Here is a 15,297-nt window from a genome sequence, read left to right as displayed (position 1 = left end):
TGGATGAAGGAGTTCATATCCGATCTAGGTGTCATACCTAGTGCATTGGGTCCAATGAAAATCTTTTGTGACAATACTGATGCAATTGCCTTGGCAAAGGAATCCAGATTTCACAAGAGAACCAAGCACATCAAGAGACGCTTCAATTCCATCCGGGATCTAGTCCAGGTGGGAGACATAGAGATTTGCAAGATACATACGGATCTGAATATTGCAGACCCGTTGACTAAGCCTCTTCCACGAGCAAAACATGATCAGCACCAAGGCTCCATGGGTGTTAGAATCATTACTGTGTAATCTAGATTATTGACTCTAGTGCAAGTGGGAGACTGAAGGAAATATGCCCTAGAGGCAATAATAAAGTTATTATTTATTTCCTTATAATCATGATAAATGTTTATTATTCATGCTAGAATTGTATTAACCGGAAACATAATACATGTGTGAATACATAGACAAACAGAGCGTCACTAGTATGCCTCTACTTGACTAGCTCGTTAATCAAAGATGGTTATGTTTCCTAACCATGAACAAAGAGTTGTTATTTGATTAACGAGGTCAAATCATTTAGTTGAATGATCTGATTGACATGACCCATTCCATTAGCTTAGCACCCGATCGTTTAGTATGTTGCTATTGCTTTCTTCATGACTTATACATGTTCCTATGACTATGAGATTATGCAACTCCCGTTTGCCGGAGGAACACTTTGGGTGCTACCAAACGTCACAATGTAACTGGGTGATTATAAAGGAGCATTACAGGTGTCTCCAAAGGTACATGTTGGGTTGGCGTATTTCGAGATTAGGATTTGTCACTCCGATTGTCGGAGAGGTATCTCTGGGCCCTCTCGGTAATGCACATCACATAAGCCTTGCAAGCATTACAACTAATATGTTAGTTGTGAGATGATGTATTATGGAACGAGTAAAGAGACTTGCCGGTAACGATATTGAACTAGGTATTGGATACCGACAATCGAATCTCGGGCAAGTAACATACCGATGACAAAAGGAACAACGTATGTTGTTATGCGGTCTGACCGATAAAGATCTTCGTAGAATATGTAGGAGCCAATATGGGCATCCAGGTCCCGCTATTGGTTATTGACCGGAGACGTGTCTCGGTCATGTCTACATTGTTCTCGAACCGTAGGGTCCGCACGCTTAAAGTTACGATGACAGTTATTATGAGTTTATGCATTTTGATGTACCGAAGTTAGTTCGGAGTCCCGGATGTGATCACGGACATGACGAGGAGTCTCGGAATGGTCGAGACATAAAGATTGATATATTGGATGACTATATTCGGACACCGGAAGGGTTCCGGAGAAGTTTCGGATAAAACCGGAGTACCGGAGGGGTTACCGGAACCCCCCCGGGGGGTTAATGGGCCTTATGGGCCCAATGTGGAGAAGAGGAAGGGGCTGCCAGGGCAGGCCGCGCGCCCCCTCTTCCCCTAGTCCGAATTGGACAAGGAGGGAGGGGCGGCGCCCCCCCTTTCCTATTCTCCCTCCACCTCTCCTAGTTGGACAAGGAACGGGGAGGGGAGTCCTACTCCCGGTAGGAGTAGGACTCCTCCTGCGCCCTCCTCTAGGCCGGCGCACCACCCCCCCTTGGATCCTTTATATACGGAGGCAGGGGCACCCTAGGACACACAAGTTGATCCTCGTGATCGTTCCTTAGCCGTGTGCGGTGCCCCCTGCCACCATATTCCACCTCGGTCATATCGTTGTAGTGCTTAGGCGAAGCCCTGCGTCGGTGGAACATCATCATCGTCACCACACCATTGTGCTGACGGAACTCATCCCCGAAGCTTTGCTGGATCGGAGCCCGGGGAGCGTCATCGAGCTGTACGTGTGCTAAGAACTCGAAGGTGCCGGAGTAACGGTGCTTGGATCGGTCGGATCGGAAAGAAGACGTACGACTACTTCCTCTACGTTGTGTCAACGCTTCCGTTGCGATCTACAAGGGTACGTAGATCATACTCTCCCCTCTCGTTGCTATGCATCACCATGATCTTGCGTGTGCGTAGGAATTTTTTTTTGAAATTACTGCGTTACCCGACACTCAAGTGCTGGCCCAGTGGAGGGGTGATATCCTCGAAAGTGTTTGACCACTCTCATGACCTAGCCACCACCATTTCCACGCCCTCACATCATGTGATCGGATCTAGCAGTATGTCGTCCAACCTTCCTCCCTGCACGTGCGGATACCTTGGAGGCGTTGCACCTACGACGCTCTGACGAACTATTTGAGGGAACTATGAAGAACTGTACGAGGGATCCACGAGAAGGAGATAGGGACGCACATCGTTACTCTCCTTCGGTTGCCTTGACTGCGTATCTAGTGGTAAATTTTGATCCCGTGATCTACACCCAATAGTATGTTCTTGGTTGAGCGGTCGAATTTTTTGTTATGCACTAGAGTAGCGTACCGCGTGCCCCAACACTCACAAGTCATATTCGCTATCAAAACATGCTTAGCCATGGATCAGTGCTTTCTGTCATGACCTTGCCCTCATAGTGGTGGTTATGTGTAGAAAATAAAGGTGGCGGTTTTTCGATAACTTATCCGCGCAGTTTGTTGTGGTTTTCTTAAATTACCATGTCCAATCAGCCGATTACATCTATCGATCCATGCATGTACGCTTAGATTAATTGACCATAGTCTTATATAGTTATTCCAACAACGAGACTATTAGTATCAAGGTAAAAGCCCGAAAGTGCATTTGTGAGCTCGAGTTGTTTCTCCCAAAAAAAAAATCAGTTTTTCAATTTTTTTTTACTATTTTGGAATTTACAGTTCAGTCGAGCTCATGTGAGCTCGAGCTTAAAACTCCATGTCTGGTGAAAATCATGCTAATTTGTACTCCACCATCATCCTTCCTGATAACATTCCATATATCACAACCAATCTTCACTTGAGAGGTCTTTGGACGAAGGCAAGCACAACATTTCAGATGCATGATAGGAGCATTGTTCATTTTCTAGCAGAAGAAAAAAATATGTGCTTTTCATAGGCAAGTACAAATAGGATACACTCGACAGATCAGATGAATCTCAAAGTTTAACAAAAAGGGATTAAAACTTAAAAACATGCAACTTATATAAATGATTTGTTATTTATAAGGCAAATGAAACATAACCGCACATTTAAGTGCTTCGTTAATTATTGAATAAATAGTATCATTTTAGAGATAAATATATGCATAAAATATAAATTGTTGAGCAAAACATCTCGTCGGTTGGATAATATGATAACTCCTATATGATAAACATGAAAACTATCAAGTTTGAAGAATATCCGTAGCCCGTGGTCTTGTATGGACGAACATGATGATTCCATTGTATGTAGGTTTAGCTTCTTGAGTTAGTTAGACCCTTAGATATATGGTTTTATAGAACATAATTAGGTTCTTAAATCATCGCTGAAACATATATTTTTAATATTCTTGTTTCATTGTCAAAAGATACTAGCTTGCACCGTTGCACCCTGGCAAGAAAGAGCCATACTAGTAAATAAACAAAAAATCATTTTGGTGCACAAGCTCCAGTGAGCCCTATATTTGAATAGTGTCGAACCGGTATTTTGAATTTTAAAAAAAAATCTGAAAAATGCAACATGTTCATATGGACATATATTACACATGTGCAAATTCTGATGATGAAATAAGTAATCATGTGAGTTACACAAAAATGATAAAATCATGATTTTGGAAAGATGAACAGTGCATGTATTATTCACTACTTAGAAATCACACTCTGTCATTTAGTATATCTCACATGTTTACGTATTCCATCACCAAACTTTACATGTGTGTAATATACATGCATATGATCATGCAAAATTCTTTTCGGAATTCTTTTAAAATTTAAATATTATTTTAAAAATATTTAAAATAAGGTGCTCCAATGCACCCGTCCTCCAAATATCGTGTATGTGTAGCCAGAAGAAAAAAATAAATAAAGAAAAGCTAGTAGTAGCGTGGGGTAAGAGCGTAGCAGCAGCGCGGGGCCGACACTGCTGCTACATAAAATTAGTAGCATCGCTGGGTCCTGGCCCGCGCTACAGGTAAGTAGTAGTAGCGCGGGTCCTACCCCACGCTACTGCTACCAGAAGTAGCAGCACCGCAGGGTTCAACCCCTCGTTACTGCTAAAAGTTAGCTGCAACGCACTAGCAAGAGCATGGGCCCCTGCGTTGCTACTATTGTTTCCCTAGTAGTGCACTCTCATATATAAACAAATCCATATTAGACATCTTTCATATCACCATGCATCAATGACCACAACACACCAATTGTTACTCTAATTTTGCTTAGTTGGTTAATCATGTTTTATTTGATCCATACATGCATCAACTATGTGCAAAATACTAATCTCCCCTCCCTAATTAATATTGCAATGTATTTGGGTATATGATAGCTCCCTAATTAGTCGGTCCTTGTAGTATGGGATCCGAAAGATCTTGTTTGAAAAACATGAAATCTCTCATATTAGTGTTGAGTATATTTTGTTTGAAGACTAACTAAGTCCAACGTGATGATAAACATCATGGTAATAACATCGCTAAATTGGTATCTAGATATTGCAAAGATGGACAAATTAAAATTGATTCAAAGAACACAGTCCTGGACAAGAAAAAAAACGCCAAAAGGTTTAGCTATCAAATTCATTGGAATCACAATAGCGAATACTACAATAAAAACATATAAGCCAACTACTCCAGGACTGTGTAGAGCTAACTGGGCATGCATATTGCATGCAAGTTTACTAGTGATATTCAGAACTAACGGTTGCTTTGCTAGAGTGCACATACAGTCCAGTTTACTGATAATACTTTGTACTCTCCTAACTTAATTACACTATTAGATCTAAAAAATTGCGTAGATGCACCTGTGGTGGGGGTTTTCTTAATTCGCTCTTGATCTACGACATCCAAATTAACAAAGTTCAAGTTTGGAGAAAATGGGGGACCAATAAACAGCTCACTCGAGACAGTCTCAGATCTGGGGCCGGAGCCAAGCTACTTAATTTTTACTATGGAAGGGTCAGAGAAATGTTCTTCACTAAAATCATCTGTTTTGCTAATTAGCATGTATGTATGGACGTGACTCCCGAGCAATAACCTAGTTATATATAATCACAAACACATGTTTGTAGGAAACAGATTCAAAGAAAGGGACGAGGGAGGAGAGACTTAACACAGTTAAGTCTGAACTGCACTTGCCCCATAGTAGAGAAAAAAAAATTGAACACCTAGAAATCAGCTCAACATGAATCATGGTAGTTCAGGAGCCAAACATTTCATGCATGAACTGATCTGAGCTAGCAATATGACCGATCTCTATCTAGCCAACTAAATTAATTAAGCACACACTTACTAACACACAAACATTTTCGCTTATCATTTCACCATAACAAAGTAGCACGAGTACGCAAGAGCCTACTTAATTCACACTTGATCATGGATATATATGTAGTAACCTAGCTTATGGCACGATCAGATTATCTCCTCCAATGCAACGGAAAAGTAACCACGCACACACATGCCATAGCCACATCGCGGCTGAGCTGCAGAAGTGAGATGCACAGCTGCTAGAGATCGATTTTCTTGGCTAGTTGACCTTGACCTTCGTTGCGGTATCCAAGCAAATTAAGTTCAAATCCGGAAACATGGGGGACCAATATAGAGAGCTAGCATTCAGAGATAGTGTGGGAGAGCTGGGACCAATTGACGCCAAGCTACTTACTAACTAGACTAGATCATCAACAAACTAACTGCACTAACAGTGTTGTGTTATATAGTAACATTATGCACATATAAATGCTGGTGTTTTGGATAATTCAGCAACAACCATATGCTAGAGACCAGCACAAGTAACAAGAAGCACATCCAAATAAGAGAACAAGCAAAAGTTTGCTCTGAATTTTGCAGTTCATCACCCCTAACCATTTAGAGAAACTAAGCATATATATATGGATCGACAAACGAGGAACCGAACATGAAGTGCATGAAATTGATCCGACTGAGATAGCTATATCTACAGTTATTTTCCAATATGATCGATCTATAGTTGTCTAGCTCAGCTAACTAAGTAAATGATTAATGAACACATAAACATTCCACTAATTTTCTGTTTCACCATAACAACGGGGCACGACTATGCATGAGCCTAATTAATCATCATCTGATCATCAATCATAGGTACTAACCTAGCTAATCGCGTGCGAAAATCCGCACATCGGGCTATCTTCTCTGATCCAATGGAACAGTAACCATGCATGCGCATGTCATTGCCACTTGTGCTATGGATCTCCATTGCCACCGCCAATGAGCTACAGATGCACCTTCACATTCGTCGCGGTATCCAATCAAATTAAGTTCAAACTAAAAAAACATGGGGGACCATTGAAAAGAGCTTGCACTGGATCGAAACATCATGAGAGATCAGGGACCAACTGATAGTCTGACACCAAGCTACTTACTAACTATACTTGATCAACAAACTAGCTACAGTACTAAAAGTGTTGTGCTATATACTGGTTACTATCATGCATGTATGAATGCGTGTGTTCCTTGGGAATAACTTAGCAACAATCACATGCTAGGGACTAGAACAAGTAGCAGTAAACAAATCCAAACAAGAGAACAAACAAATCTGAATTTTGAAGTTCATCACCTCTGACCATTTGGAGAAATTAAGCAGAACCAAACACATTGCATGAATTGACCAGAGCTAGCTATATCTCTAGCTCAGTTGATAATTCAGTAGACAACAATAAACACACAGCAGCAAATTAGAAAATTATTTGACCATAACAACATATAAGAAACTAAGTAGCAGTACGAATTCGCTCTAATTAATCACCACTAGATAGCTTGGATCGTCATATGTACTAACCTAGCTAATGGCGCCAAGTGACTCCAATGGAACAGTAACCATGCAGCATTGCACCACGCCATTTCGCCATTGCCGCGCCATCAGTAGGGAGCGCGAGAGTGCGGCGCCCATGGGAACCCGTCGCCGCCGCCGCCGAGATGCCCATTGTTTGGTGGCATGTTGAACATCGGCATCGCCGACGGGTCGGGCATCCCGTGCCCGTGCCCGTGGACGTGGACGCCGCCGGCCATGAGCGGGTCGTGCGCCATCGGCGGGCCCGAGCCCTCGTCCTCGTCCTCCAGCGGCAGGCGCTCGTAGGTGGCGTTGGCGAACGTGGACGCGATCACCATGACGGGGCCCGCGGCGACGAGCGAGCCCACCACGCTGCCGCCCACCACCTGCCCCTGCCCGCCGGCCAGGTACACGGTGAGCCCCGTGGACCCCGGAGGCGCGGGCCCCGGGAGGAAGGTCCCGGTAAGCGAGAGGATCTCGAAGCGGCCGTGGAGGGCCACCACGGCGCCGCCGGGGGCCGACGGCTGGCGCAGCGCCACGTTGGCCACGGTCCCGGCACCGCTGAGCACGCACACGCCGCGCTGCCGGCGGCGCGAGAACTGTGCGATGGCGTCGCACACGTCGGCGCCGCCGGCCACCTCCATCACGTGGCTGCGCAGCGCGTTGGGGCTGTCGCGCGTCACGAAGATGGGCGGCTTCGGCTTGTTCTTGGACCCCGGCGGCCGGCCCCGGGGCCGCCGGTTCGGGGCGGGCACCACCGCGCCCAGATCGCGCGGCTCGCCGCCACCGACAGTCTCCTTGTTCTCGTCCGCGTGCTCGCCGCCACCGGACGTCGGGCTGGTCTCAGGGTCTTTGACGACGAGGGCGAGCGACTCGACCTTGGGGCCCGACGAGCCGGACGGCTGCTCCGGCGCCACGCCCGGCAGCCCCAAATGGCCGTCCCACCACCGGTTCGCCATGAAGTCTTCGGTCACCACATGCAAGCACAAGCACACAGATCATGTAAGCTTCCTTCATAGTGCAACAAATACAAGTAGATCATAAGAAAAACAACAAGATGAATTTGTCTATCCTCTCCTCTCACAATAAGAAAAGGGCAGAAAGGGAGAAGAGATTTTTGTATGGATACAAATATTTGGGGAGATCTAATGCACAAGCATGAGCAGATATTCAATTTGCATACCTTGAAGATGAATCTAGCTAGGAGACCAAGTTGCACCTGTGATCTAGCTAGCTAGAGAGAGAGAGAGAGAGAGAGAGAGAGAGAGAGAGATAATGAGATAATGGGCTAGCTAGAGAAGCATTGGGGAGCTGTGGCTTTCTCTGAAGTGTGTAGAGGAGGAGGAGGCATGCAAGTGGGTATAAGAAAGGAGGAGGAGAAAGAGGGTTGATGGAGGCTGGGGAGAGACTTTGGGTGCCACTATAAACTAATCAACAATAATTAATTAAGCAGGGAGGCTTTTATCCAAGGTGCACCCTTCTAAGCTCACCCCCACCACCCCCCATGCATGCTGCTCCTAAGGGGTTTTTTCGGATTTTGCTTTGATCTGGCTGGCCATTGGTCCCCTATTGCATTGCCCATGTGAATTCAAATCGCGAGCTATATTCAAATCCCCCGGTACACGTTAAATTTTCACTCTAGAGTAGGGCTTTTTTTATTCATACAAGCAAGCCGGTCCCTATTCGTTTCTTTACTCCACATAAACTCTTCTATATCGCACACTTGGACTGGTCCCCTATCGAGGTGGCGGTGCGCCGTTCGGTAGGCGTGAAAAATAATCCCTAAAGTTTCTCCCTCCTTTATTCGTGGCTGAGAGAACTGGGCATGTCCACTAATTGTTAATATGTGTAAGTTGTGACGAGTAAGAATCTAACAGGTCGATCCGCAGCAGGTAGCGCTCTCATCTGAAATGGCCAGTTTACCCATCGTCCCCAATAAATTTTAATCGGGTGCGACATTTTCGGCTTCCTACCACCATACTACTTTAACTTGTAGGTTTGGTTTGTCCTGAAATGGGATGGTACATGATAAGGGTGGGGTGGGCATAGTGTTTTTTTCTTCTGGTATTATGGATGGTAATTAGGACTGTGCTAGATGGAAGTATGTGTCTAGTTGGGTATTAGGGTTTTTGTGTGTGTTGGGGTGGCTGGTGGGGTGCATGTACGGTACATGTCCTTTTCACAAAGCTCCCGACATCCCAACTAAACAAAACCAGCCTCACTTGCAGCCAAACTGATTTAATTAACATATTTCTTCCCTGGGTCCATATTAAGTGATATATTTCTTCACATGAATTGATTAAATTGACAATTGTCGTTTGCAGTGTCAAGATGAAACCGTATAATCGTCAACCTAAAATTTGTTTCCGAAGAAAATAAATAAATTTGACCTCTGAAAAAAATTCCAGTGCATTGCACATATGTTCCGATAATCCACTGACAAGTTGCTTCTAATCTGTTAATTAACTAGGTACAAATCTTAGGTTATAGTTTGGATTTTATAGCGGGATATATGTGTGCACTTTGCCAATCGTGGACATATTTATTTAGGCGTCAGTTATTGACTTCTCATATTGTTAAGAGAAGCTTCACAGAGTAGATTAGTTGCAATTGTTGATACCCTTTCTTGTCGTTGTCAACTAATGACAAGAATACCATTATGCATTAATGTATGAAGCACAAAAAGGAATCATTCTACAATAATGTGTACAAGTTTTTCTACGTTTGATGTTTCCAGTTAGTTGGAGACAAAGTAATCAATCAGATGACATACTCATGAAGAACATCTTCAACTAGTACTTGGAACTCTTAATTAAACATGTCCTACATATATGCATAGAGTAGTCAAGGACTTCAACTACTGGTCACTTATTCCAACATGAGTTTAGTATATCTGTATATACATGGTTGCTCCAATGGCAACAGAAATGTCATGGAATTTATTGCCAAATATGTTGTTGAGGCCTAGAGCTAATTAAGTGCCTATTCAACGTTTCAGTACTCAGGTAGGCAGGATATACAAAGGGTACTTCAGGCTGGCAGAGTAATGAGATTTTTGAAGCTACCTACAGGTAGGCAGGCTTTAACTAATCATGGCAACGTATAAAAACCGTGTATGCTTTTTATGTTAGATCTCTCTGTATGCCAACAAACAGATGATGATGTCCGGCGATGCTGAAATATATACGTGCTTTAACTAATCGGTGAACTTCATGACAGAAGATTCCAATTAATCACAACATATTTCATGAAATTAATCATTGTGATCTTGGTTAGATAAGATGTACCCGGTGATAACAACATGCTCTAGAAATTCTCAGTGTAAGCCCAAGTCATTCCAGCAATACTTTCACAGCATAAGCAAATCTTCATGTTATGTTTATTTGAAAAAAAAACTTTTTAAGTAAATATACTAGCTGCAGAAATTACATTTGATTAATTACACGGCCTAGCATGTCCAAGCAACCCGCAGCTGATATGGGGAGAGAGGAAAATCATAGAGATGCACGCCTAACTCATGTGGTCCATGCATGAGATGCATCAAATACATATATAGATATACAAGATATGCAAAGTACAGTAAAGATCCTGCCATGCTCATATGCCTCCACCCCACTCCAATCTCAAAAGGAAAAGGACAGGGCAAAAGCCAAATGCAACCAGTTAATTAAGCATGCAAACCCCTAATCCCTTTTTTTCCTTCTTTCCACAAAGCACTGCCCAGTAATCAATTAGGATGGTGGCACATCCCCCAGGGATGGATAACCTAAGCTTTGTCAAACTTTGAATGGGGTGGTGTGCATGACATATCTAACACATCCCTAACAATTACAAATGCAAATCGGGCACTAATGAGCTGCATCCACAGCAGGCAGTAGTAGATTAAGGGTTGTTCACATGCATGTATCTGGTGCCACTGGTAAAGAAATGAGGGTCATGCATCTGATTAAGATTGGCTGCTGCGTGCAATTATCTATGGTAATGACAGGTGTCCGGCGTCTGTTCCCACACGATTAGGGCATCTTCGCCTCAATAATTGCGCTGCGCCAGTTGTTAATCGCGCGACTAAACCACCCGCTGACCTCAAGTCTTGATCTAAAAACTATGCTTACACAATGCAGCAGCTGCATTGTTATTTCGGTTTTGGACTTGTACCTATGGCCGCGGGCGGGACGCGTGTCGCGCTCGCGGCTACCCCACATAAGCGTTCAAGTAAACTCCTGTCTACTGGTAATCAGAACCCCGGGGGGAAAATAATGAACTTGTAGTAGCAAGCATTCCAAGTATACTACTAGTAGTTATCATACATATAGCATGACAGTGCAAACAGGCAAAGAGTTGACTCCATATTCTGTAATTACTTACACATCACCAGAGCAAAAAAAGAAGTAAAGGGTTGTAATCCACACACGGTGCAAACTAGCGACACTCGGATCGACATACTTTTGACAGATTAAGTACATACGACATGAGATTAAGTACATACGACATGTAGATCGACCGGCGCAACCATTTTCAGCATGTTCTTGGGCACCCCCACTCCACACATAGCCTGAGGTGGGAAGAGGATGCAACCCAAGGAACCTTCTACCTGGTCAGGTAGTACACTAGCATGAAGAGCGCGACGAATGACGCCACGAGTGTCCCCATCCTCCTGCTCGACTTGGTCTCAAACACCTACGTTCAGGAAGACATGAGTCAGTCTCAGGAGAATACGAGAAGATGCATGGCGAGTTGGTTAATCCGGCCGCTTACTGTCTTGAATTTGTCCACTGTTCCAGAGAGAAACCCCCTTGATGAATCCATGTCATTCCCCTGAATAAGGTATGTCATGGTAAGATAGCAGCAGCAGTAGATTCAGATCTTTGAATGAGGAAAAGGTTCAGAGTAGATACAACATACCATTCTGTCCAGCATCCGGTTATGAGCCTCCACCTCTTCATTTATATCACCTGATATCTACAGAATGGTAAACAGCTTCAGTAATCCTCAAGCTGGAAAGGCTGCCAGCAGGCAGATACACACATTTGAGCAGAACATCAAGAACTACGGAAGCGACTGCTACTCATTTCATTTGTCATTTGAGAACTGAACCTTCAACAACTCTACTACTTAAAGCTGCTGGCCATGCCTAATTGCCCACATTGAGTCTCACAAGCAAAATTCAGACTGAGAACACCAACAGTTAGACAAGAATCATCCCACGCTCTGGGCCCAAACGTTCCTCACGCCTTTTACTTTGCAGGCTACTCCCAGTAGCTCATCGAACAACAAAAGATTCCGTCAACAGCTCATTCATTCACTAGGTTACAAAGCAGAGCCAAATGTATCCCCACACTCAAAAGGAGTTGATCCAATACATATTATATGAGGAGGCTGGTCAAATTGCATCAGTTCAACCAAATAGTATATTACAATTCAGAAAAGCCGTTAACTTAAGATTCCTTCTCATCTAGCAATTTTAAGGGGGGGAACTCATGCCGAAAATCAATGCTTAATTCCTCACTGGCTATTCAAACTAAATGGTCCAGGAACGCACATGGTTACCATGGATACCAGTCTAGATTAGTATTGTCTATAAAGTTGCAATTCCTAAAGTTGTTTATCTCTTAGTTTTGCGAGAAAAAGATGTTCCTTTTTAGAAAGTGCTACAAATATCTTCTTACGATCTTAGCTAAGCAATACAACTAAAAGATAAACAAGCATAATCAATATGTGAATACACCAACTCTTTACATAAAACGAAGATAGAGCATTCAGATATTCAATTATTATGTGGCACTCACCCTCTTGAGAATGCTGACTCGATCTTGCAATCCATCCATAGCTCGCTCATTCTCATGTTCATCTATCTCATGTGAAGAATAAGCTGATGATCGGATTCCACCTTCTTCAATGCCATCAAAAAGAGCAGTTCTGGTGCTTCGGTAGCTATCAAAAGTGCAGAGAATAGTTATATAAGAATGCATACAGATTTGACAAGTGCACAGAAAACATAAAGTCCAAAAGAAACACAGAAATGCATACGCAAACTAAATTACTTCGCATATGAAAAGGACCAATGTTTATATTTTTTTCTTTAAATTCGAAAGTCAATAAATTCTGAACACATCATCACCTACAACAAATGTATTGAAGGGGAGGGCACTTAATCAGATAAAGAAACTTTACATAACTGTATGTTAAATCAATGTGAGGACAGAGCACCCATCACCAAACTTTTGATAATGGTCAGACTAAAAATATGTACAACACAATGTGCCCTTGTTCCTATTTATAAGGATGTCTACTCATAAAGCTGTCAAAGGATATAGATGTTACAGTACAACTTACACCCGGAGACAGAGTGAAAGACATGAGATGTGCTATAAACACTTGGAATTGATAGAAGTTGTTTGTGTTAGCAGATTTCTTGTTAGGTTATTTACTATATATAGTGCCACAACAGGCAGGCTGGTGCGTTTACTTCGCGTCGCCAATGTTTGGCACCAAGTTCAGTCTTCACAGCTAAATAGAATATCGGCCCACCTTAATTTCTCTCCCAACATCCTATGTTTCATTCAATATTTTGCTCATTTGTTCCATTTAGCTGCCTTCAAATTCATGTTGGATCAACATTGGGATGCCTATTACCCAAGTAGAAAAAAAACAGAGCAAGATCCATGCTATCAGACTGAGAGTCTATCATACTAACAGAACATGCTATCTTCATGCCCTATCATAAGAGTTCGTAATAAGTATGAAATGCAAGAATACATAATATTGCAATTTATTCCGCTATAGCCTATCATGTTCAAACAGTAGCTTCCAAGAGTCCAGGTTCTTAGTTCATTGATCTGATGGGAGGGTAAGATCAATGCCATGTCAGTATGTCACCTTGTCTACTAAGCAGATATGCATCTCCGTTCAACTAGAGTGGACAAACGAACAGCGAGATGATGGCACATGGCAGTGTAAGAAGTGGAGCATCTATTGCAAATTTGGTGGAAATGGAAAAAATTGGCACTGTCCTGTGCAAGATTAAGTAATTCTTTGACAAAACAGGTGCAGGATTGAGTAATTCTATATCACAAAAAAGGATTCAGATCTTCAACAGAGGAACCAGTCGCAACACTTTGAGCATATTCATTTTGAAATTCAAAACAAATGTGTCAAGGCAATAACCGAAGCTGATCAGCGAAAACACATAGATCTGGTTCCAATTATTGAGAATAAGTTATCGGGCAGGCTACAGACACCTCTAAGAGACAAATAAGTACAGGATTAACTAGAACACTTAGGTATCAGTACTAACTAGCCAGCTAGCAAGAGTATCGCCAGGAACCCCATCTGATTCACCACAGCATACTGCCATTCCCGGCGACCTAACCAATTTACTGAAATGCAAACTCTTAAATAGAAGGCAAGACTCGACAACAAGACTGCATTGACGGATCACCTTAATCGTAAGGTCCTTAGGAGAGCATCAGTGCATCCATTTCAGAACACGCATGTGAATTCATATCACAGCACCGCATCATGACAATACGAACGCAAGCGACCACCGGAGCCACTCAGTCAGAAAAGGCCCCTGTTTATGAATCTCGCAGCTAGTCGGCTGGAAAGAGTATCACCATGCCCTCATCGAGTTCACCAAAGCGTACCGCCATTCCCAGCAACCTAACCAACTCATTGAAACTCTACACCGTTGAACCATAACACGGGGTTCAGCAACATAATAACTAGAGTAACAGATCACCCCAATCTCCCTAGTTCACAAACGGACAGCACGCATCACACTGCCAATCCCATTAATCGCACGGGAACTCCACATGCCGCGGCATCTCACAATCATTGCGAGGGCACGGGCAGCAGCGAATGGAGTGAGGCCCGTCCCCGGCGACGAATCTCGCCCGCCCTCGTGAACCCTAACCCCCGCCCCTAATCAGCCGCCCCAAAATTCGAAAGGGCACAATGAAATGACCAAGCAGTGCAGAGCCTACCCCCTCGCGTTCATGGTCGCGGCTCGGCTCGGCTCCCTCCACGCCCCCTGCAGAAGAACCCAGCACCGCCAGCGATCAGAGACCCGGCCACAGGGGCGCCGAAAACAAAGGGGAAAATTCCGGAAAAAACACAGAGGTAGGTAGATTCGGGGTACCCGCGGATCTCCGGCGGCTGTGCCTCTCGATTTCGCGCCGGATCGGTGGCTGGCGTCGGCGTCGGGGGAGGAGGAGGTGGGGGAATGGCACGGGGGGGAGGAGGAAGAGGGAGGCGGTATAGTGGTAGCTCGTAACTGCCACGCGGGCCCGGGCGAGGTGGGGCCCGCTGGCAGCGACGGCAGGTTGCTCGGCGCACGTGGCGGCCTCCGGATGGGGGCGGTGACGTGTCCCGCCCCGATCGGACGGCCAGGATCGCGCGGGACT

General features: G+C 44.1%; 2 protein-coding genes across 3 annotated transcripts; both read right to left on the bottom strand.

Moving 5' to 3' along the window:
- Nucleotides 1-6,701: 6,701 nt before the first annotated feature.
- On the bottom strand, nucleotides 6,702-8,272 carry LOC125513063 (AT-hook motif nuclear-localized protein 20-like). 2 transcript variants are annotated; one of them, XM_048678110.1, is made up of 3 exons: nucleotides 8,177-8,269; nucleotides 8,079-8,140; nucleotides 6,702-7,859 (listed from the first exon to the last, which is right to left on the bottom strand). In XM_048678110.1, exon 3 carries the CDS (start codon nucleotides 7,852-7,854, stop codon nucleotides 6,985-6,987), a length of 870 nt encoding a protein of 289 aa, XP_048534067.1. In that variant the 5' UTR covers nucleotides 7,855-7,859; nucleotides 8,079-8,140; nucleotides 8,177-8,269; the 3' UTR covers nucleotides 6,702-6,984. The 2 variants fall into 2 exon arrangements, with proteins under 2 accessions (XP_048534067.1, XP_048534066.1); XM_048678109.1 differs by having other exon boundaries at nucleotides 8,079-8,272.
- Nucleotides 8,273-11,179: 2,907 nt separating this feature from the next.
- On the bottom strand, nucleotides 11,180-15,175 carry LOC125515517 (bet1-like SNARE 1-1). Its single transcript, XM_048681017.1, has 6 exons — nucleotides 15,033-15,175; nucleotides 14,878-14,924; nucleotides 12,682-12,826; nucleotides 11,798-11,854; nucleotides 11,651-11,710; nucleotides 11,180-11,572 (listed from the first exon to the last, which is right to left on the bottom strand). Exons 2-6 carry the CDS (start codon nucleotides 14,889-14,891, stop codon nucleotides 11,483-11,485), a joined length of 366 nt encoding a protein of 121 aa, XP_048536974.1. The 5' UTR covers nucleotides 14,892-14,924; nucleotides 15,033-15,175; the 3' UTR covers nucleotides 11,180-11,482.
- Between the last annotated feature and the right edge of the window lie 122 nt (nucleotides 15,176-15,297).

The sequence above is a fragment of the Triticum urartu genome, chromosome 6 (assembly GCF_003073215.2).
Source record: "Triticum urartu cultivar G1812 chromosome 6, Tu2.1, whole genome shotgun sequence".
NCBI classification, from domain to species: Eukaryota; Viridiplantae; Streptophyta; class Magnoliopsida; order Poales; family Poaceae; genus Triticum; species Triticum urartu.
This window is presented reverse-complemented; position numbering and strand designations above follow the sequence as displayed.